Source organism: Theobroma cacao, chromosome 3 (assembly GCF_053813885.1).
Source record: "Theobroma cacao isolate CCN51 chromosome 3, ASM5381388v1, whole genome shotgun sequence".
Classification (NCBI taxonomy): domain Eukaryota; kingdom Viridiplantae; phylum Streptophyta; class Magnoliopsida; order Malvales; family Malvaceae; genus Theobroma; species Theobroma cacao.
In genome coordinates this window covers 36,649,480-36,672,232 of record NC_142641.1, presented here as the reverse complement: position 1 = coordinate 36,672,232, position 22,753 = coordinate 36,649,480, and the positions used below count along the sequence as shown (strand labels likewise).

The following is a 22,753-nucleotide window of genomic DNA, read 5'->3' as shown; positions in this document are numbered from 1 at the left end:
ATTTTGCTTTTACATGGACAGATACCCACTTTAGCTCAGCTGAAACATGTACATTGCCACAGGCACCAACACACATTGTAGCAAATTACAATCGAAATGAACTGGTCGTTGATTAGAAAATCACGTAGCAAAATCTGAGGATCTTCATTTGAAGCGCAAACTAGGATTACACCAGGTATCGTGTCCTTGAATTACACCAAAGACAAGAAAGCAAAAATGTGAAATTTAAGCAAGCTATAATAAAATTAATATGAAAAAAAAATTGAACAAAAGATATACAAACTTAAAAATTGATGCAAACTTATAAAGTGAGCAAAAAAGAAAAGGGAAGATGAGGTGAGGAAGAAACAAATCACGAGTCCTCCAAATATTTGTGGTTAGACAACAAAGCAGCAGATGGCTGGTCAATTTCTTTACGAGATGCTTCCCAGAGCTGCTGTTCAATCCCCAATTTACGAAGCTCAAATAAACCTCGATTGACTGCCAGATAGCACATGATGCAAGCAAAGTATGAATTTCAATCAGTGGCAAAGGCACATTCAATTTTGGAAAAAAAAAAAAAAACGGTGCATTTAACATTCCTCAATCACTCTTTTCTCTCCCTGTATGTAATGGTTTCACTTCTATGTATTTCTTTCTATGAACCAAATTCATTTTGCATTGCCCAAGATGAGAGGATGTGATAATGAGGAAGGTAGCATCACAAATTACAATACAACAAATAACTTGAGGTTCGTTACTTCTACTATGAGATTCACAAGAATAATTAGAGGTTTTTTAACTTCTTCTATGAGATGCAAATAGTTTGCTGTGAAATTAGAGATGCAACTTTACAGATACAGTCCAACCTAGGCTTAAATAATGTTTTAAGATCTAACCCAAACCATGTGCTGGTTTTTGCCTTTTTCTGAAGTTGTCCCCAGATACAATTGCATTCATCAATGAGAGTGAGTCACAACTTAATAAGAAAGTTAAATAATGAGTAATGAGCAGATGGGTAGCTCCTACTTTGTCAGAGTTTGGCTTACCTTCTTGTTTTATCAACAATGAGTTAGCTTCCCCTTAGTGTTTGGCTCCCCCCACCCCCCCTCTCTTCTTTTTTTTCTTCTCACAAAACAAAAACGAGAAAAAAAAAAGGGAAGCAAAACACAAAATTATGTTTGACATCACTTTAAAAAAAGAAACAGATTATGCCTGTAGAAGGAAATTTTGATCACAAAACCAATGGAGTGTCTGAGTTTTACTTAAAGTTCACCACCATATGCTGTTTTCTAAGATAAACAAAACCAAATTAAAACATTGGGCTTACCATCCACAGCATCGTGTGAAGTAGGGGACTGCCCACTACGTCTGATCCAAAACTGAAGCCGCTCTTCTGCGATATCCTCTTCCACACCATGTACTTTGGCTCTTCTCCATAAATATGTTAACCAAGCCTAAAACAATTTTTCAAATTATAAAAACAAGAATTTCTGTCAAAAAACAAGCTTTCTACAGCAAGATAAGGCCAGATGCAGTTAATTGATGGGCAATTTTTTATGTTGAGAATATTGCCTTTCTAATTCATTGATAATCAATCTGCAAGATCAATATATAACTGGTTATCACAGCATAAAGTTAATAACATACAAGGAAAAATGATGATCTTGTGCATTCAACTCTTACCAAAACAAACAATGTGTTTGTCCTTAGGAAATAGATGCGGAGGTATGAAAAAAAGGGGAGGCTCTGAATAAGCTCCAACTTACCACGAAAGAGAGAGTGAGAGAGAGAGAGAGAGAGAGAGAAAGAAGAAATAGCAAACCTAAATTTGATCTATATAAATTAACAATGATCTGATAACAGCTAATAGAAGGCAAGGGGGTTAAGATAACTAAAAAATCATCAGAGAATGAGAAAAGAGATTTTACAATGAAGGTTGACATGACAACCAGCATGCAAAGTATTTGTATGAAGAAAGTAACTAACCTCTTTGAAAAGAACATCTTCTCCCTCCTCTTCACTTAGTTCTGCAGTTGAAGGCAAAAACAACTTAAAGACACTTTATTACAAAAAACCAAAAAGATTTACAGAAACCACTGAATCTTCTTTAACTGAGGCCAGCATTTCCTAAGACCAACATAAAAGCATGCCTTAAGATATGATAATGCATGATGACAGATAAAGAGTGTCTGTCTTACCAAATGCATCTATCAACTTGGGATCACCCGGTGATTTGGAATCTGAAAATCAAATAAAAGAAGTAAAAAAGATAAATCCCCAAACATAATATTTCGCCGATATCAGAATAGACCTTATTTCTCATAGATGTAATTGTAGAAGGGAAAGAATTGCTCCCAAAGAAGTTTAAAAAAAAATTATCACAGCTTAGGCCTCAGGAAAAAAAAAATGAAGAGAATTGATCACTGTTTCTTCAGAAAAAGAAAGTGAAGAGAAGTGTCACTAATTTCACTCCATTTTAATTAACGTCAACCCAAAATGCAAGGTAAAGTGAAACAAAAGCTAGGAATGTTAAACAAGGAAATGAAAACTTTGGCATACTCAAGGAATTAATAAGGGGAAAACATAAATAGTGAGAAATTAAGTTCATCCAACTAGATTGATTACTCATATAAAAAAGAAACACTTGCAAGTGACATAGATAAAGTAAACCTGCGACGGATTGATGAAGCAAACTCAGTCGTCTGTGCTTGCCCAAAGCATGTACAACAGCATCTTCAACCTGAAAATGGCAGTGAGAGTCAAATAAAAATAACTGTGTAAAGCAGTACTTTACAAAAGTGACATTAAATGCATAAGTAATAATAAAAACTAAAAAGGTACTTCATGTAAATGCATAAAGGATGGGGAAAAGGTATTACTAATACTAAATTTTTAATATTAATGTGCAAGGAATAAACTATATAACGTGGCATATATTAATTCATAAAGAAGAATGAATCCAAAACATCCAGGAAAAAACATAGATACTAAATGAGATGCAAATGAATCAGGAAAAAAAAAATTAAACATGTAGTTTTTCCTTTTCCAAAATAGAATCAACCTTCAAAGATGCTAATTCCCTTAGGCCCATTTCAACCGAAAGCATACTCTCAATATTTCCTTCTCCTGTCAGATCATTCAAATCCCGAACAAGTTTGCTCCGGTCTGGATCACCACCACCTGTACCAATGCTACAATTTTAATAGGTCAGCATAAAAAATAAAATAAAATAAAGGGAGTAATGGGATATGGTCAGAAATTGAACTAGCCTCTATCCCAGGCCTCCTCTTTAGCCTTCTGTCCTGCCGAAACAACAACTTCAAATGGAAGAGGAGCTAGTGCCGACCAATATTCATGCTTTGACACTGCTATATCTGCGCATATGCCTGCAAAACCCAGTAGCAATTGCAGGAAAAAAGCAAATCATATCAGGAAATAAATGATAAGATGACTGCTTTAAGAACAATTAGGATAAATCAATTTTGTAAGAGTTCAAAATGAGAATTCCACCACCAAAGGAATGAAATGAAAAGGCTGATGATTAGTATGAGGATCACAATACTGGCTGGCAAAAGTATAGAAAGAAGAAGATAAGATGAACTACCAACATAGATCCATAAATAAGAAACAGGATAATAGCAAAGTTGGAATCCACAATCTACAACAAATATAGGTCCATTAATAATTCATATCTTAGGTTGAAAAGAACTAAGAACTGATCATGTCATACCTTCAACAAAGATCCTAGACTGCATAATCTTAGAGATGGTCAGAACTTTCACACCAGAGGCACAGTATATGACAGATATGTGATCAAGTTCTCACTTTGCCATGCATCTCATCTAATATAATTAAGATGTAAATCAATTCCTTCCAAAAGAAGATTGTAATAGTTGATTACCATGCTGTACAGCCAACCCCCAGTAACGAGCAAGCCAACATCTCTTCAGGACAACTTCCTCCTACGAAGTAGAATTAGTGTACAGTTAGAATTTAAGCATGTAGCAAAAAAAGTAACTTGAACATAAATGGACAAACCATCTCTTCCTGAGTCAAAATCATTCTCTGTGTCATTGAGCGAAGAGCTTTTGTTTCAGATTCTGCTTCATGGAGCTGTTCCACGGCTGTTGCAGCCCCATCCTTCAAATTCTGTTCAAAAGAAAGGCATAAAATTACTATCTGCATCAACACACTCCTGTGGTACCACCACCATTGGCACACTTTACCTCAAGTTCTGAACGAAGGGCTGCAATTTCCTCCTCCCTCCCATCCTTTGTCTGTTTTGCAGCCTTGAGCGCTGCCTGCAAGTAATAATATTTTACAGTTTAAATAAAGTAACAAAGAACTAAAATTAGCACTTCTGGATCAGCTGGGATGGAGGGGAGAGAGAGAGAGAGAGAGAGAAGAGACACAAAAAGATATAACTGATACTGTTGTTCCAGGCAAACAACTAAAATAGGAAATACAGGTCAAGTAGCCACATAATTATTTAATTCATAAGCCTGAAGAAAATAAAAGAAGTAAGCTAAATATGGTCCAACCTATCTCTACACTCAACCAGTATAAAAATCGGTTTACCTCTCTTTGACGCAAAGCTGCTTCCTTCCTGCAGAAAAACCACACAGAATCATACAGTGACATTAAATAACACAACTAGCAAATGCAAAATACTCAGACTTACCTACTTAATAATTTGGCTTCTAAAGATACACCTTCTCCTAAGGAAGCAACCTGTTAACATAGAACTTAAAGAGTAAGCAACCATATGAATGCAGGAACAAACAGTAAACATCTAGCCATTTAGGGCATATTCACAACTCAAATGCTGAATACAATTAGACATCAACGATGTTACAACATGTTCACAAGTTATAAAAATGGCTTAACATGACTACCTGAATATGCTTGTTCAGGTAAATGCCTATTGAAGTGATTTATGTCAATATCCCACAAATAGTGAACACCTCAACTATAAAGATTCTTCCTCATACATAATTCATTACTGTTTAAATATCAGGAACCAAGAATGTAAATAGACACCTTGAAAGTTGCAGCAACGAAATTATGTGACTAATTTCACCAAATGCATAATGTAAGCCGTTTAACCAAAACGTATAAGCATCAGTAGTCAAAGTTGAAGCTGCAGGATATGTGATAATTCAACAAAAAAAACATCTTAAGGATTACCCATATGCATTTAGGAAATTTCACGTCATCGTGTTTAAATCACATAAGTGCCCCAGATCAACAACTATGCTTCATAGATTACAAGCATTTGACAAAACAACTCAGATGATGCTACAGATTGAAATAGGGTAAGCCATCCACACCCTACCAAGCAGGCAGAGAAGATCTTGCAGCCAAAAAATAAAAAAGAAGACTAACCAACCTGTTTCTCAAGCTCCCTAGCTCTTGCTTCTCCTTCCTCACGTCTTTCTTCCGCAGAACGAAGCTGTACAGTATTCATAGGGATAAATTCTACATGTCACAAATAACACAACCGTACTAACTAATCCTTAATTCTTTAGGCTGGAATAGTGCACCTTGTCAAGTAGATTCTCATTCTCTTCTTGTAGCATATCAAGCTGCAACATAGCATACATTAGCTTCAAACCAACTGCTTCAAAAATTAGATTTTAAGTTTTTAAGTTTAAACAAATCATATAAAAAGATTAGTGTACCCTCACAGGCATAAATACATTTCAAATTATGCAGCTTATGTAAGAGTCAAATGTCAAGACAGAAATAGATAAATGGAAATGACTTACTTCATCACGAAGTGCAGAAGCTTCACGCTGATCTCCAGTGTCTTTTGCTTTGAGTTGTCCTACATCAGCTGTAAACCTGCAATACTTTCCAGAATATAATTCAACTGCTCAAAATCCATTATCTTATAAGGGGTTGAACTTTTTTAACTTCTCATTATACAACATTATTAGAATTTCAGAAACAGGCATGTAAATCCAATAGTAAAGCACACACAATGGAAAAGGACAAAAGCACAAAGATGACTATGCCTAAAGTGCAAGTGTGAAGAAAAAGGCATTTTAAATTAGTTTCAGAGTTCAAAGCAAATGAAGAATTTAGGTAAAAAAAATGCGGATAAACAAGTCTATCAGATAATCCCCTAAGGGAGAAATGAAGAATTTACTAGCGAAAACTGCATTTTAGATGTCCTAATAGGTTGACCCAGCACAATAATAGCATTGAAAACCTATCTTTGCAGTGGTAGAAGATATATTAGTGCCTTAGTGGCAGTGTTCAAAGATACATAAATGCAAGTGTATAAAGAGAGGAATATGTTTTTAATGAGAAAATAGTAGCTGCAAATATTAACGAATACATTGCAACTGCAAAAAACTGGTTTGAACTGATACGATTTTAACATCTGTACTAATACATTAAGCAGTTGGCTGACTTGGTCTCTTTGCAACCTCAGTATCTCTTAATCAGCTGCTATCTTACCACCTCAGTTATTATCTTAAGTCTTAAATATAATTTAAAGTTTCATTCTATCCAAAGACTCATCTATCTTCTTTTTTCTCTCCTTATCACTTCAGATGCCATGCCACCATGTTAAAAACCACCATTCTCCTGTTTTCTCTTATAACTAAGCAATATTATGTAGAACACCAGCTATGCAATTGGCTAAAAGTAGAGTGAAAACGACATCATGATTAAAAAAATTGGGGAAAAAAAAAGGTAAAAGGAATTGCAGTTAAAACTGTATAGGCTTACTCAAATGCATGAATATTTACATGAACTACAATCTTAACCTTTTAAATTAAGCATCTATAAATTATGAATATTTCTAAGCAATAAAATCTCATGCACGCTAACCTTTTATCTCTGCTCCTATTTGGAGGATCAATCGGGGGTATAGTAACTGGTGTCCGAACTGAGGTTCTACTCGGCGGCATCAAAGTTGGCGCCGTTGACCGCATCGAAATTGCCGGCCTCCCTGCTGACGTAGACCGCACCGAAGGCGCATGCTCTACAAAATTCCGACCTAACTAATCAAAATTACCAAAACTAAAAATCAGATCAAAAATTCAAATCTAAAATCAGGCAAATAAAACACAAAAAGGAAAGCCTCTCTAATTCACTACAATTCAAAGTCATTACCGCAGGAGAGGGAGATCTATTAGGCCGAGTGACTGAGATCGCCGGCAAAGTACTGTGATTTAAACTGCTATTGGAGAAGCTAGTAGGTACAGGAGGACCGCCGAACCGGAACCCTAGATCGTCGTCTTCCTCGTCGTCGTCGGGGGTCTGCGAAGCCATGACTTGAGCGAGCCGTTGAGCGGCGGCTTTCGCGGCAACGTTTTGGGTGCGCTTGATGGTGGACATACCACCGGCGGCACCCGGATGCAACCGCGACTGAGGATGCGCCGGAGACGACGAGCCCGAGCTGCTCGATCCCCCACTCCACTGCCGGCCGTACACCGGACTCGCTGTCCTCCTCCGATCCATGCCTCTACTTATATTTACTGTTATTTATATATTTTCCTTCTTTTCTTTTCTTTTCTTTCCTTTTTTTTTTTTTTTTTTTTTTTGAAGGGAAGCTAGATTTTGGGGGGAGAATCGGGGAGGATTTGGTCTCGTCTTGAGAGAGACGGAGCAGAGAGAGAAAGGGGTTGAAAAAATGTTGACAAGAGGGAGAGGAAGAGGGTTGAGCAAGACGACATCGTTTTATGGATTCGTGCGGGTTTCGCGGGAGAGAATTGAAAGGGCAAAAAGCGGGACCCAGTGACAACGTGTTAAAATTGAGTTGGCGTGGGGTCCACGATTTCTGCCCCGAAGGCGAAGCATCTTGGACAGAGAGAATGTTTTGGCTGCGCGGTGGCGGTGAAAATTGGAACCAATAATTTTGTCATTGTCCGCCTAGGCCACGAAGCGACCTTACCTACATGCCGCGTCGGATGTTTCTTCACTCATGTGATTGATTATCAAGGAAAATGCTGTACTAATATATAAAGGTACTCCAAATTTGTAAATCTTTTGTGCTTGCTTCATGCGTGAGACTATATTGCACCTCAAAATAATTTTAAAGTAATCTTTTTCTCTTTGAGGAAATTATGCAAAGTATTCTTTAAAATTAGATTCTTCAATTTTTTGGACGTGAAGAATAAGGTTGCTTGTTCAAATAACAGTGCCAAGTCATTTCACATTTGATGCAAGTAAAGACTCCAGCCACCCACGGATCGTTGGTACTTATAATAACACATTAATTCCAAGGCATCAACATTTGTGGATCAAGCACATGTCAAGCTCAGCATTGACAAAAAACGAAGCAAACCCAGGCTGTAATAGCAAACAAGATGGGGCACTTATTCCTTGCGGCATTCATCAGTCCATGAAGTAAAATGCAAGATTGGGGGAGACATTAGCATATGCTCATTGCTTTCCTACTCAAGATAATTAATTGCCGTTGCTAATTGCTTAGTTAAGAGCATGCACATGACGACAAGCTCCCTCGTCACTCGCTCCCTAAAAGTAGAACATCAATTGATTCATGCAGCAAGTGGATTTGCTCTAATTCAACAAAATATAAAAAAACCTTATTTTTTAATGGGTTTGACACTGTTTCTCCTTATAAACACAATTTTATGCAAACTTGTGTCTCTTTTGTAACGGTATAATATTAAAAAGAGCGTAAGAATTATTTTTAAAAAATAAAAAATTTGAAGTTTTTATATTTTTTATTTTTAATCAAATTAAATTTTACGTTAATTAATTATCGTTAATCAAAATATATATTATTATTTTATATCATGTGATGCTTTATATGGAGAGTGAAAAATATGATATAATCATATCATGATAGCACATTAACATGTCACGTAATAATTTATTATGATACATCATTATGTCACATTAATGTTACGCAATATAAAATGACAAGTGACATTTTAATTAAATCAATCATTACTGATAAAAAATTATTTAACTCAAAATAAAAATATAATAATTTGTTTAAATTAAAATAAAAATATAAAAATTTAATTAAACGTAATAAAAATATAAAGACTTATCTGAATTTTTTTAATAATTAAAAAACTTTTTAAATATCATACTTATTATAAACCTCCATCCTTTTTCATATCAAGTTTACGTATGATGTGTGTATATAGTTTGTTATTGTATATATATATGTACATGTGTAATATGTATGCTATGTATATGTATAAAACTTTTTACGTATATATTCTTGGTTGGTTAAATAATAAAATTACAGTGAGTATAGTGTCACATTATAGTTTATTATTAGATCCATAATTTTAGGTAAGATGGCTTCTTGAGATGCATGAGTGTGCTTTATGTACTTGCGGAGTATTTTGAGTAAGGTACATATGATTATTAAAATTTAAATTATTTAATTGATATTTTTAGTATTTATTATTTATTTTTTCTGTTCATTTATGTAAAAAACAAATAACAAATATATCAATTAAATGAAGCTTTAGTTACTTTATAATATGTGAATTTGCCGCCTCACATTTAGAACAATTTGAAAATCTATTTCAAAGTTTTTATTTTAGCTCAAAGAAAAGGAATTTTAATTAGAAATTTCCCTTTAAACCGAAGGTCCAAATTTATCAAAGCCAGTGTGTATATATACTTTTTTAAAACAGGATTATCAAGGAGCTTTAATACTTATGTAAAAATTTTCCCCATTCAGCAGAATCATAGCTCGTTAGTATTGTTAATTATTTTGCCCTTAGATCATAACTTAATAATATTATATATTATATAATAAATTTTCTATAAGCAGGTGAAGTTAGTGATACAAAACATAAAGTTGGAAACCATCTCACAAGCTTGTCGTTGTAGTATAGTGGTGAGTATTCCCGCCTGTCACGCGGGTGACCCGGGTTCGATCCCCGGCAACGGCGGTTTTCCATTTTGTCTCGTTTCCGGAACAGTGGGTGATAAACTGATAATTAATAATGAAGGAAAAAACTATAGGCTGTGAGACTGCCTGTGACAATGGCCCGTGAGCGAAGACAATGGCGATGGTCCACAAGCAGCCAAATGATCAATCAAGTCAGTACAAGCAAGAATCCTAGACACCACCGGCCAATTTTCAGTCTCAGCGTCAAAATATCTTGAGCTTTTGTCAATTGCAATTTACACCTCCAGTCCTGGACCCTTCCTTTTCTTTTCAGCGTTTTGATTAGCCATATTTTGCAGGGAATCAAAAGTTTTTAGGTAAATTTCCTGAAAAGTCAGAGGAATTTGATATAATTGGCAACTAAATATGTTTTCAAAGAGATTTCAAATTCACATAGATAATACGGTCAAGGACGAAACCTAGGCTGCATGTGCGAGTCGTTTCCAGATATATGATGTCAACCTAATTCACTTCTGCAGCCTACAAGAAGAATATTCAAACGTTAGTTGAACTTCATTTATGCGTGACGATGTGACGAAAATTCAGACAATTGTATCACGGGAAAAAGAGGAAAAACGAAGCCAAGCATGTAACAACTTGAATTATTTATATATAATTTGTTTTTATGTACTTGAGATTCGTTTAAGTGGGCCGACGGTTGAGAATTACAATAAAAAAATTAATTAATTTTCAATAAAACTTTTGAATGCTAGAAAGTCGATTGGGTCAAAGGATGGACCGAGCCAACAAGCGGAAGAGTCAGGGTCCCCGTTGAAAGTTCCGTGGGCGTTTATGCAACCAATGAGTTGCCAAAATGATAAGAGCTTTCTTTTCTGAAGTCTTGTGCCAGGCCGTGCACTGCCTACCCATTACGTCCATGCTTACGATATATGGGGAATTTCCTATTATCGCCTTTCAACACTCCACCGTATAGCAAGCCTCGTCAACCTAACACTCAGGTATCTCCCTGCCGTATGGTGAAAAGCTTTGTCCCGAACTCCCATCCCAAAATGTCGTGTAGAGACTAAAACGCCCTTCATGCTATGTTGGTGTTCGCAATAAATAGCAACCTTGTCATGGTTTTCCTGGGTAGTTATTTAAATTACATCTTTTTTTTTTTGTGATCAATCTTATACCAATTTAATTGTTTTAATCCTTATTATATAGAAAACTGAATACAATGCTATCATTGTTACACTTGATTAACTCATTCAATTATGTTTTATCTTACACTTTGCTGCACGTTTGGTATGGGAAATAGCTATACTATTCCCCCTCTATTTCCTATCTTTCCTATACTTTTGTTTAGTATAATATTGAGGTACGAAATAATAATTTTGTAAAAATAAAAATTTTATCAAATAGGTTAAAAGTTAGCTTTATCTATTCCCTTTTCCCCCTCGGTAATATCTATTCCATGAGACATGGAATAGTTTTTAAATATATAATGACTAAAATACCTCTTATAACTTAAAAATATTACAATCCTAAACCTATAAATATTTTTTTTCCCATTTTTCCTTTTCTTTCTCTCTTTTCTCACGTTCTTTCCTCTCTCATTCTTTCTCTAACTGGAACTCAACACCGGCAACTGTTGCGACAACGACGACAGCGACAAAATATAATTGAAAAGCGTCGATTTAGTTCTTTTCGACAACATTCAACCGAGATCCAGCCAGATTTGGTGCTTCTCGACCAGATCCAACAGCGAGGAAGCATCGATCTGGCACCGTAGTGGTCAGATCTGACCACATGGTGCGCCAGATCGGTATTTTGTTACACCGGTCGCCTTTCCAGCGACTGGCCATGAAAAAGAAAAAAAAAAGAAAAAGGAAAAAAATAAAATAAAAAAAATAAATTATTTGTAAAATTTAAAATATTAATATTTTATATATAATTTAAACATTATTAATATTAATATGATTAAAATATTAAAATATTAAATATTTTAAACTATTAATGTTTTATTTATTAAATTATTAATATATTAAAATTTTAATGAGTATAAATAAAAATAAAAATTATTAATATTTTAATCAAAATAATATTAAATTATAAATAAAAATATTATTAATTACAATATTAATAATTTAAATATTAAAATATTGATATTTAAATTATTAATTATTAATATTTTAATTAATTATAAATTATTAATATTTAAAAATAAAAATAAAAATAAATAATTATATACAATAAATGGTATTTTTATCTTTTTATTTTCTATTCATTTTTTATTCCAAAGCTATTGTTACCAACCAAACACTGTAAGTTATAATAATTATTCCTATTCTATTCCATTCATCATACCAAACTACGTAATACTTATTATATTCTATTCTCACGTAATAACTATTTTATTCTATTACTGTCTATTTCGCGAACCAAATGTGCCATTAGTATGTTAGAATATCCATTATTTTGTCTTTTTCGATTAAGGTGAGGGCAAAAAAGTAATACACAACAAACTTTTAGCATTATTTTTGACAACCCTAATTAGTTATAAAATTACAATGGGGACAATTGCCCTTTTGACCCTGAATATATAGTTTACGTATTTGCTTACGTACTTTATCAATTTATAAAATGCCATATGCTTTTGCAAATTATTACGTATAAAACATCATCACCTTTTAAACCGACATCTCCCTGACTGTACTCCATTCATTTTTTGTTATTTTTAATTTACCCTCTTTAAAACGAACTCCTTAAAATAGAATTATTTTGATATTACAAATTACAAATAAAAATAAAATTAAATGAAAATTAAGTCAAACAAACAACACAGTATAACACTAGTTTTCTTAAGAATTAAAAATGTATAATATTTAATAGAATTCTTAAATTATTAAAAAAATTCAAATAAATTTTTTTATTATGTTCAATTAAATTTTTGTATTTTTATTTTGAATTAAATAAATACGAACAATTGATTAATTATAGTTAATTAAAATGTCACTTCTTATTTATGTCATGCAATACTAGCATGATCTATTTACATATTATAATAAATAATATATAGCATAACATACTGATATGACACAACCCCAACTCAAAGTCAGTTGACTAAGAAGAGTCAATAAAGGAAAGGAATAAAATAAGAAAAGCCAAATCAGGAATAAATGAAGTTTAGCATTGATGGCGCCATTAGAGGATGTATGGAGCTTGCTGGAATTGGTGGGATCTTGAGAGCTTGTAGTGGGGAGGCTAAAATTATCTTCTCCAAAGCTTTAGGAGAGGCTGATTCTAACTTAGTAGAGATGATGGCAGTGAAGAAAGCACTTTTGATTTTTTCTACTTCAAGATGGAATAAGAATCGCAAACTCCTAATTGAGAATAATTCAAGCACTGCTGTGAAGTGGACAAAGCATCCCAATTCAGCTTCATGGAGAATGAGGCAATTGATTCTATAAATGGAGAGATTGAAAGTCGAGGTGAAGGATTGGGAGATTAGACACGTTAAGAGAGAGATAAACCAGAGAGCTGACACCTTAGCAAAGGAAGGTGTGCAACTCTAGTATGAGATTTTGAAAACCTTCATGTAAGCGTTCCTTTTTCTTCTCTTGTCAAAGGAGATTTGTGTTAAGTTGGAGTTCGGCTAACTAAAAGAAAACGGATGAAAGATGAAGTGATTGAATTCAATTTGAGTGAATGGTTGAAGTAGGGTGAATTTATTAAGCGTTTAAGATTCTTATGCTCAAAGGGAATAATCAGTTCCCTTGGGGTGTCTTTTGTTGTTTAGGTTGATCGGGTTTTTGTAGGTCTCGTTTCTTTTCGCCTAAATCCTAGACTACTCTCAAGAGTTTTTGCTTGGTTGCTGGGAGACTTATGTACATATTGTAAATTTTGGGCTATTCTCTTGTATACATCTATTTTGTTTGTTTGCAGGATTGAGGTCTCCGAGGAGGATTTGTCTTTGTTATGGGGTTTTGTTATTCATCTTTTTTTATTGATGCTGGGATTATGGATGTTGTGAGTCTCTCAGCTCTAAGGGATATTGGGCTGTGTAATTTCTCCCAATATTCTGTTTCCTTGGCATGTTACGAATGAAGGGTAATTCCCTCATCTTTTAATGAAATTACTTTATAACTTCAAAAAAATATTAATAAGATCATATGATATTTTCGCTTTTCATTTTAACATCGTGAATGTAAAAAAATAGATGCTATTTTGATTAAGTTAATTAATTATAAAAATCTATTTATTCAAAATAAAATTTTAAATACTTATTAAATAAAATAAAAATATAAGAATTTAGTTAAATTTGTTTAAATAGTTTAAAGTTTTGAAAGAATAAAACAAGCTGAAAAGTGGGGTATTAACTCTTTCGAGGTCAACGGTCGAATTCGTGAAGAAACAAAAGTCAGAGGGGCAAAGTCTTGCGGCGAAGGTGAATAAAAAGCCGCGCAAAGGAAGGACAGTCCTTCGAAAACGCGGACAATTTCGACTGATTTTTCATATTTCTGGCATTCTAAAAGCACCACAAACTTTCCATTTTCTTCGTATTCCTCTGCTCTCTCAAAATCAAGAGTCATTTCACTCATTTGAGAGAGAACCAACAAATCGTAACCCGAAGAAAAAATAAAAAATGGCAATCTCTGATAATTCTCGCCAATCTCTCCTTCCTAGCTTCCTCTATTCCTCTCCTTCCTCAACGAAACGAGTCTTCGGTCTGGACACGGCTTTGTCAAACGCCAATCATCATCATATGCTGCCTCGATTACCATCATCGAACGTGGTCGGTGATGCAGGGGCGCCTTCGAGTAGGTTTGTGATACCAGCGCCGAAGGAGAAGATCGAGATGTTCTCACCGGCTTTTTACGCCGCGTGTACTGCCGGTGGGATATTGAGCTGCGGCCTTACACACACAGCCGTCACGCCTCTCGATCTTGTCAAGTGCAACATGCAGGTATTCTTTCTTCATTCATTTCATCATTTTCTGTATTTTGTTTCTCCGTATGTTTCTTTATTTTTTTGCTAATTTGGATTTGTTTTCGTTTGATCCTTTCAACTTATGAGCCTTTACTTAATCTCTGTTTATTCCGACAATTCATATTATGTAAGGGAATTTAAGATGTTTATTGTAATTTTGGATTTGATCTTCCGAAGAAATGATTGATTAAAATTAAAAGAACGTTTGGCTTTTTTCTTTTAATAATTAATGCTTTTTTTTTTGTTGTAAATGTATTTGTTTGATTTGTTCTTTGTATCTAGACTTCAGTTGTTGGTGGCTTGATTAAGTTTTTACGGTTTCGACTGATGCATGATCTTTGCTCAAAGACCAGATTCAAATCTCTTTTCCAGGATAAAAAAAGGTTTTTTTCCCGTTTCACTATTAATATGGTATTGGCTTTTCAACTATAGTAGTAATATTCAACATTTTTTGGGATTCTAGACTTTGAAACGATTTTTTCTTTAAATTTATTTTTAAATTGACGATATGGTTGATTGTCCCTTTTAAGTTTCGAGTGGCTTGTAAGACTAGTCTTTTTTTCTCCAAGACGGCTGGCAATAGTTTTAATCCTGTAGTCAATGCAAAAATGCTTCTATTTTCAACTTTTGTCACCTAACATGTAAAACGTGTAAATTCCTTTCTAGATACGATGACATCAATTGTTACCTAGGTCATGAGGAGGTTTGATTGTTTTGATTTTATCTTTTAATTGTTTTTAAATAGTATATCTTTTGTTTCCTTATTGGACAAAAAGGGAACGCTAATATAAATGCTGTTGAAATCTCAGATTAACCCAACAAAATACAAAGGTATCTCATCTGGGTTTGGAGTTTTGCTAAAGGAGCAAGGTGCTAAAGGTTTATTTAAGGGTTGGGTGCCTACCCTGCTTGGTTACAGTGCTCAGGGTGCTTGTAAAATGGGTTTCTATGAATTCTTCAAGAAGTACTATTCTGACATTGCTGGGCCTGAGTTTGCCACAAAGTATAAGACCCTAATTTATCTTGCCGGTTCAGCATCTGCTGAATTGATTGCTGATGTTGCTCTCTGCCCCATGGAGGCAGTCAAAGTACGTGTGCAAACTCAGCCTGGATTTGCACGAGGTTTATCAGATGGGTTTCCGAAGATCGTGAAGGCTGAAGGTGCTGGCGGGTATGATATCTGTACTATACACCTTTGTTTATGTAGTGGATTTATATTTGTATGAAATGTTGATACTATGATCTTACATGTTTGTAGGTTGTATAAAGGACTTGTTCCTCTCTGGGGACGACAGATTCCATGTAAGCGAAACATTTTCCTGCATTTCATGTTTCATATATGCTTTATGTGGTCTAGTGTTACTGACATGTTTGTTTGCCATGAAGTTTGAATTTCCTTTGTATTTGGATGCAGCAGTGTTTTGCGTTAAACTCTGAATAAATGCGTCAAGCATTTAGCAATTTATACCTTATTTCACCCTGTTCACGAATAATATTTTAGTTAACCATTGTGTTTGTGTGACTCTTTAATTGGCATGTCCAACTTGAAAAGTTCTTCCTACGTACAGTTTTCTTTAAAGGCATCAGCAGGTGGTCAGTTTTAGGGCTTTTTGCAATTGTACCTAGGTACATACTGCAGTAATTTGTTGTCTAAAGTACAGTCCTAATTTTGACAAGTACTTTTATATAATTATATTAATGCCATCGTGCCTCAAGACTTAAATTTGCTTTCAGCTGTCCCTTTTCTAATACTAGTTCTATTTATATTTTGGGGCACGTGTGACATAAGCACCTGAAGAAAAAAATATACTAGTGGCTGCTTATGTTGTGTTTCATTTTTGTGTACGTGTGCTCTGTTGATCTTCTTTGTGTAATTCCATAGGAGAGAAGTTTTGAATTTGTACTGATGAACTGAAGTGATATTTTGCAGATACAATGATGAAATTTGCATGTTTTGAAAATATTGTTGAGCTACTCTACAAGTATTCCATCCCCACCCCTAAAGACCAGTGCAGTAAAAGTTTGCAACTTGGGGTGAGCTTTGCTGGTGGATACATAGCTGGTGTTTTCTGTGCCATTGTATCACATCCTGCTGACAACCTGGTGTCTTTTCTCAACAATGCCAAGGGGGCGACAGTTGGTGATGTGAGTAAAAATCTTTTGTATTTTGTTTGAATTCTATGGATATATTAGTTAGTTTCTCTCCCACTTTTTCATTTATTCATCTGCTTCGTTTTGTTGCCTTTTTTGTTTCTATTTCAGGCGGTGAAGAAGATAGGATTGTGGGGTCTTTTCACCCGCGGCCTTCCCCTTCGTATTGTAATGATTGGGACCCTTACTGGAGCACAATGGGGGATCTATGATTCTTTTAAAGTTTTTGTTGGGCTGTAAGTTTTCTGCTTGCAGCATTTGCTTAGATTCTTATATATATATATATATATATATAATGGTCCTTAGTTACTTTAAGATCCAAGAAATTCATTCATTTAGTGCTATATCGAATCAATCAAATGAGCTGAATCTGGTTTCTTTCTGCAGGCCAACCACCGGCGGTGGTGCTCCTATTCCTGCTGTTGCAAAGGCATGAAAAACTGTAGTTCTTATTGGCAAACACGACGCAACCTTATTTTAGATTTCTGTAGGCAAAAGGGAATTCCCCTTATTGAGGGAGCAAGAATAAGGCTGCTGTCCTCAAAATTAGCATTAGTCGCTGGTGGGCTCCGTATGTTATTCTTTTGCGGACATGGTTGTTTGTAGTAAATTCTTTTCTGGCGCAGTTGAATTTTGTCTTTATTCTTTGTGGCCACCAACTCAAACTTGTATCTGAATGACGAGCGGAGCTTTGCTTCCACAAGTACAGGAACACATTAAATTTCTTTATGTTCACAAAGGTTATATTGTTTATTGAATAAAAAGGAAAAGAGATTCATACTTAACCATTTCTAGTTTTTTTTTTCTTTAGTTTTTCACAGCCGTTAATCTCCCGTGTAACCTGAGATGAAATGGAGACTCGAATATAAAGCATACAGGGTATTCTTGGGGACATGAATTCCTTCAATGGGAAGGCTGAAGCTTACGATGATCAAAGCTTGAGTGAAAGCTGCTTTCCTTGAATCAAGCACCCAAGTAACCCAGCAAAGCCGCAGCCTCCACTCCAACAGCTCTTGTTAAATCAAACGTTCATATCAGGAAGTGCGAGTCCAAACAAGCAAAGGCTGTCCCCCCAATCTTCCCCTGGCTACTCCAAGCATTCATGATTGCCGTCAAGTCCATGGTGACAAATGCGTGCTCTTCGAGTACCTTATTTCATGTACTTGTGCAGGGCATACACGAAACCAATGGGACACATTTTACCACTCAACAATTTGAGATTTCCTTATATATGGCATACAACTACTTATGTCGACATCTTAGTTTAGGTTCGGTTAAGAGGGTATACAGTATCAAAAACAACCCTTGCAAATGTATGTCGTAGTTCACTTAGGCTACCCAATGCTAACAACTCATAGTCAATCCTGCTACCTTGCTTTGCCACAAATCCCTTCCCTGCACCCTCTCTCACACACTCAAAAACCTTGCAAACTTTCAAATACAATGCCAATGGTATAAATACCTGCACATGTGAGATTATGGGCAAAAATCAGGCATGCCTTCTAGGTGTAAATCAGAGAGAAAGCAGACTCCGACACAGATCATGACCAGTTGTGCAACTATTAGGTAGCATCTGGTATTGAGAATGTGAGCCACATTCCCATGTTTGGTTTAATATTCACAGCAATCTTGTTAACTGGCAGCAAGCCTCTATCCAATGGTAAAGGATGTCAAAATCAGCAACATGGTCTTCAACCGAAGATGGCTAATTCAAACAATTTGGATTAAGATACACCGTCTTTGCACATGGGCTGTTCTACTTGCCTACCACAAGGGAAAGTTCCAAGACATGATGCTTAAGGTTCAACAATTGGCATTGACATTTTCACTTCCAAATCTCAGTCCTCTCCTCTCTCTCCCAACTTCAACTGTCAATTTCACTGGGCTGCCTAACTTATTTATCAGTGGAAAGACACCTGCTTACTCCTAAATAACTTTAAATTGGTCAAGAGATGGTAAACTAGACATTGTTTACTACTATATGTAATGGGAGAAAAGGTGTTTGCTCTGATCGATTGTTGATGCCTGGTTGGAAGCATCTTAGTATATCTTCTCAAAAACCAGAAAATAGAAAGGAAGGATAAAGAAAAGTGCTCACCAGATCTGAAAATGGGGCTTGAGGGTATGCTGACATTGCCTGGGAGACAAAATGCTCATCAGTCACCTTGCACAAAGTGCTTTTAACAGATGCCGCAAGATCCATAACCTCATTTATCAATGTCTGATTCTCTAGATTTCGTGGCTCTGATAGTTCACGAAAGCTAGTATCATGTGATTTGTTGATCCTCGTGGCAATATTTACTGCTTCCAGTATATCTCCACCATTGTGGACTGCAAGGCTATATACAGCAACGACCAGAGGATCTCTAGGTTTGTCAAAAAGTGCTTTGTGGAATGCTAATATTCCAACCCTGTTAGCAATAAGAGGATGTTTTAACCATTTAGGGATAAATGACTTAAAAAATGTACACACAAAAATCTTACTTTGCATACTTTGTCTAATGGGGCCATGATCCAGAATATTGGCATTGCATTATGTTGATGGTTATTGCATATTAAAAGAATAGATATGCATTTTCTTGTCGATAACAAACTCACCATAAACTACCATGGCATGGTCTGTCAGGTGCCAGAAGTCTGTCCAGGTTAGAAAACAATGACTGCAATGGAAACAACAGAGATTAACATAATGGATTCCATGTTATCACATTGCTGCTGGTCATTTTGGGGGCCCTAGATAACAAAATACAGGACAAAATTTACCAGGAGCATATTAGATCTCTTATCACGTCTCCGTAAACCATTGCTAACAAAATATGCTGCCTGTGAGATGAAGTTGTATCCAGACATTAGTACCAAACTGACAAGCATGAAAGGAAAATCATTTTTTGGTTCCCTACCTGAATAGGTAAAAGTATTTCTAAGAGTCCAAATTTCCACAGTAATCTCAAAGAAGCCTCTGCAGAACCATACGCTAGCATGTAGTTCATTTCCATCAGAATCCTTGACTAAACATTACCATTAGTGAATTAAATCCGCCAGCAACATTTTTCATACAACGTAAGTACTGGAAAAACTTTGAAGCAGTAAAAAGGAGCTTTCTTTATACCTTATCCAGTCTCAATATTGAGCAAGACAGGCTTTTGATAAAATGAGCTGTTTCCCTAGAAAACCTAAAGCCTAACCGAGCAGCAATTCTTATTGCACGTAGAATGCGAGCTGCAAAGTGTATGGAGTAAGGAGCAAATTTCTCAGTAAGCACAAAAAGATGGGTTATTAGATGGTGTGTACTTACTTCTAGATGTACAAGCAGACAATAGCATGAAAGCTGTTCTATTACAAGATGAAAAGCAATTGATGGAAACTGCAAACAAAAACTCACCACAATCCTCTTGAAAAGAAGTACCTGCAGGAATCACAGTTCGTACCTACATCAAACAGAAGATAAAGGACAATATACATCAATTCTAATTTCTAAAGCAACTAATGAACAACCAGAATGCACACTTTAGCTTTTCTAATATCTTCAATTCCTCCCATGTAGTCATAAATTATCCTTGCATATGGATCAAACATTAACCTGTAGAAACAGAGAGGTGTCTTAAATGAATGATTAAGGGCATGCAAACACAAACAGGAACAAGTGGCAGTCCATAAATCATAAGTTCAAAATGTTATAAAACTAACCCATTAATTGTAAAGTCCCGCTGCAAGCAATTTCTCCAACGAATAAAATCCTTCTCATCACAGCCAGCTGGTCTTCCAAGTTTGTAGTTCAGGCCCCTACCAAGCTTCTGTCCCGATGTGCTAAAACTTGAGACCTAAATTGTAAAGAGAATTTAAAATGCTAATAAAACAATAAAAAGAGAAAAGTAAATTTAAAATTGATAACCTTCATGAACAGGCATCACAAAAACAAAAATAAAAAGCATAATAAAGATGGGGAAAATATTTTAAATTGCTTCCGGAGGGAAAAGAGTCAAAGACAACAAACTAGCTAAGAACAAACCTCCACTATTGTATCACCAATGTGCACATGGCATATAGGAAACCGTCTTCCAACTATTTCACACTGTGAAAATGCCCTCACCACCTGCAAATTTGGAAAAAATAATTTTAGCATGTCTGAAAGCTAAGGAATTGGGAAACTCCTCAAACAGTAAAGCATGGCACTAACAATAGAGATTAGAGAAGCCTCCACAACGGGACTTTTTTTTTGCAGGGCATCAACCTAAATTTTTGCTATTAGCATGTCAATTGTCCAACAATAACTACTATTCAATGCAATGAGCAAACAATAATTTTAATAAACAAACAATAAGATAAAAATAACCACAAAATAAAAACAAGAAGAAAAATGGCTATTAGCAAGAAGTCATCAACCTCTCTAAGTTCTGCTGTGGTTATTACATCGAAGTCTTTTGGTGTTCTCTTCAAAATAAGATCCCGTACACATCCGCCTACAAGGTAAACCTCATACCCTACAAGCAGAACAAGAGGAAAAGGCTGTGATTTCTAAATTTATACAAAACAAGTTTCATTCCCTCAAATATTGCAATGGAAATATATATAACCACAATACCTTTTCTTTTCAGCCCATTAAGAACTTTCCTTGTTGGCTTGGAAATATTTGTAGTGCTAATTCCAAGATCCTGAGAATTCAGCTTCTTCCACTGTGGCAATTTGCTGTCCTCTTCACTCACTTCAACAACAAAAGTTTAATAACTTTTTAGAATACAACACCAAGGAGAAATATTAGATTCAATAAAAGAAAAAACCCAAAAAATCTAAACTTTGACATGCCATTATTTCTATGAGAAGAGTCAGAGCCTTGACTGCTTTTGTCTTTGATAAAAACTTCTGGTTCATCAAGCGTCTCAATTGCAGCAACGGAACTGAACTGAATCTACAAAGAAATGATTAAAAAACTTTACAAGTAAATAAATTAAGTCTTACCCCATTTAGAAAAAATGTATAAAAGATAAATGAAAAAAGTAGAATTACTTTGCGGAAGCAGTGGAAGAGAGGAGGCCGAAGAGAGAAATGAGGCTTGCAAACGAAGCTTAACCCCGAAACCGCCATGGATGGTTAGGGGATGGGCTTGGTTTACCATATCATGAAGATGACGATGATGAGGTTAGCCTTAAACCCTAGCCAACGGTTCACGAAAGACGGAAAAGGGTTTAAGATTCAGAGGCCTTAGCAGGAAAAACCAAAATCTTTGCTTACGAATTCATCCACGTGGGCCATATTCCTATTGGGCTACCTCTCTTTCTTATTGGATAAATGAAGATAAGAGTTTGGGTAAATTATGTTTGGGTCCATAACATGATCCAGATCGCATTGCTTTGCACTGGTATTGGACATTTCGTTAAAGCCCACCATCAGTCTGAAGCCCATCAAGAAAAAAGAGTCAAACTAAGGAGTAGGACTGCTGGACTGTAGGAAAAGATACAAGGTAGACAAATGATCATCACCAAGTGAAAGAATACTAAATGTAAGTATATTTATAGAATCCTAGAGGCCAGGAAAATACCTGGGTGGGGGGCAAGGCCCGTATGAGCCCGTTATCTTCACCCCTGCCCATTTGGCTATAAGAAGATACTAAATGCGGGAGTCCATTTTAGGACATGGATGGGCTATCCTTTACATCACTGATTGTTAATTTCTCTCTGCTTGCAGCTCATTTGGGCTATCAACACACTGAAAAAGAAAGTGTTTCCCATCTACACTTCTCAGACTCCTAGAAGTACTGTTTTATATATACTATACTTGGAAGGAGCCCAATTTCAG

At 35.4% G+C, this 22,753-nt stretch overlaps 3 protein-coding genes and 1 non-coding gene across 4 annotated transcripts; 2 read left to right on the top strand and 2 right to left on the bottom strand.

The window, feature by feature from the left end:
* Window positions 1–125: 125 nt before the first annotated feature.
* On the bottom strand, window positions 126–7,651 carry LOC18605186 (coiled-coil protein). The gene is made up of 17 exons (XM_007038046.3): window positions 7,108–7,651; window positions 6,823–6,995; window positions 5,751–5,826; window positions 5,526–5,567; window positions 5,372–5,434; window positions 4,664–4,713; window positions 4,561–4,588; window positions 4,209–4,283; window positions 4,021–4,131; window positions 3,884–3,944; window positions 3,252–3,368; window positions 3,044–3,162; window positions 2,653–2,722; window positions 2,181–2,222; window positions 1,969–2,009; window positions 1,310–1,436; window positions 126–480 (listed from the first exon to the last, which is right to left on the bottom strand). The coding sequence occupies exons 1-17, from the start codon at window positions 7,453–7,455 to the stop codon at window positions 353–355; spliced, it is 1,671 nt and encodes a 556-aa protein (XP_007038108.3). The 5' UTR covers window positions 7,456–7,651; the 3' UTR covers window positions 126–352.
* A 2,155-nt stretch (window positions 7,652–9,806) lies between these two features.
* On the top strand, window positions 9,807–9,878 carry TRNAD-GUC (transfer RNA aspartic acid (anticodon GUC)). The gene has a single exon. It is a non-coding gene; the product is annotated as a tRNA-Asp (tRNA).
* Window positions 9,879–14,297: 4,419 nt separating this feature from the next.
* On the top strand, window positions 14,298–17,745 carry LOC18605184 (mitochondrial phosphate carrier protein 3, mitochondrial). The gene is made up of 6 exons (XM_007038043.3): window positions 14,298–14,786; window positions 15,619–15,980; window positions 16,068–16,111; window positions 16,740–16,954; window positions 17,072–17,196; window positions 17,348–17,745. Exons 1-6 carry the CDS (start codon window positions 14,466–14,468, stop codon window positions 17,394–17,396), a joined length of 1,116 nt encoding a protein of 371 aa, XP_007038105.2. The 5' UTR covers window positions 14,298–14,465; the 3' UTR covers window positions 17,397–17,745.
* A 412-nt stretch (window positions 17,746–18,157) lies between these two features.
* On the bottom strand, window positions 18,158–22,144 carry LOC18605183 (uncharacterized). Its single transcript, XM_007038042.3, has 14 exons — window positions 21,965–22,144; window positions 21,764–21,866; window positions 21,543–21,662; window positions 21,344–21,441; window positions 20,970–21,053; window positions 20,648–20,781; window positions 20,468–20,540; window positions 20,343–20,388; window positions 20,070–20,179; window positions 19,861–19,968; window positions 19,724–19,783; window positions 19,559–19,620; window positions 19,059–19,371; window positions 18,158–18,422 (listed from the first exon to the last, which is right to left on the bottom strand). Exons 1-14 carry the CDS (start codon window positions 22,040–22,042, stop codon window positions 18,225–18,227), a joined length of 1,587 nt encoding a protein of 528 aa, XP_007038104.3. The 5' UTR covers window positions 22,043–22,144; the 3' UTR covers window positions 18,158–18,224.
* Between the last annotated feature and the right edge of the window lie 609 nt (window positions 22,145–22,753).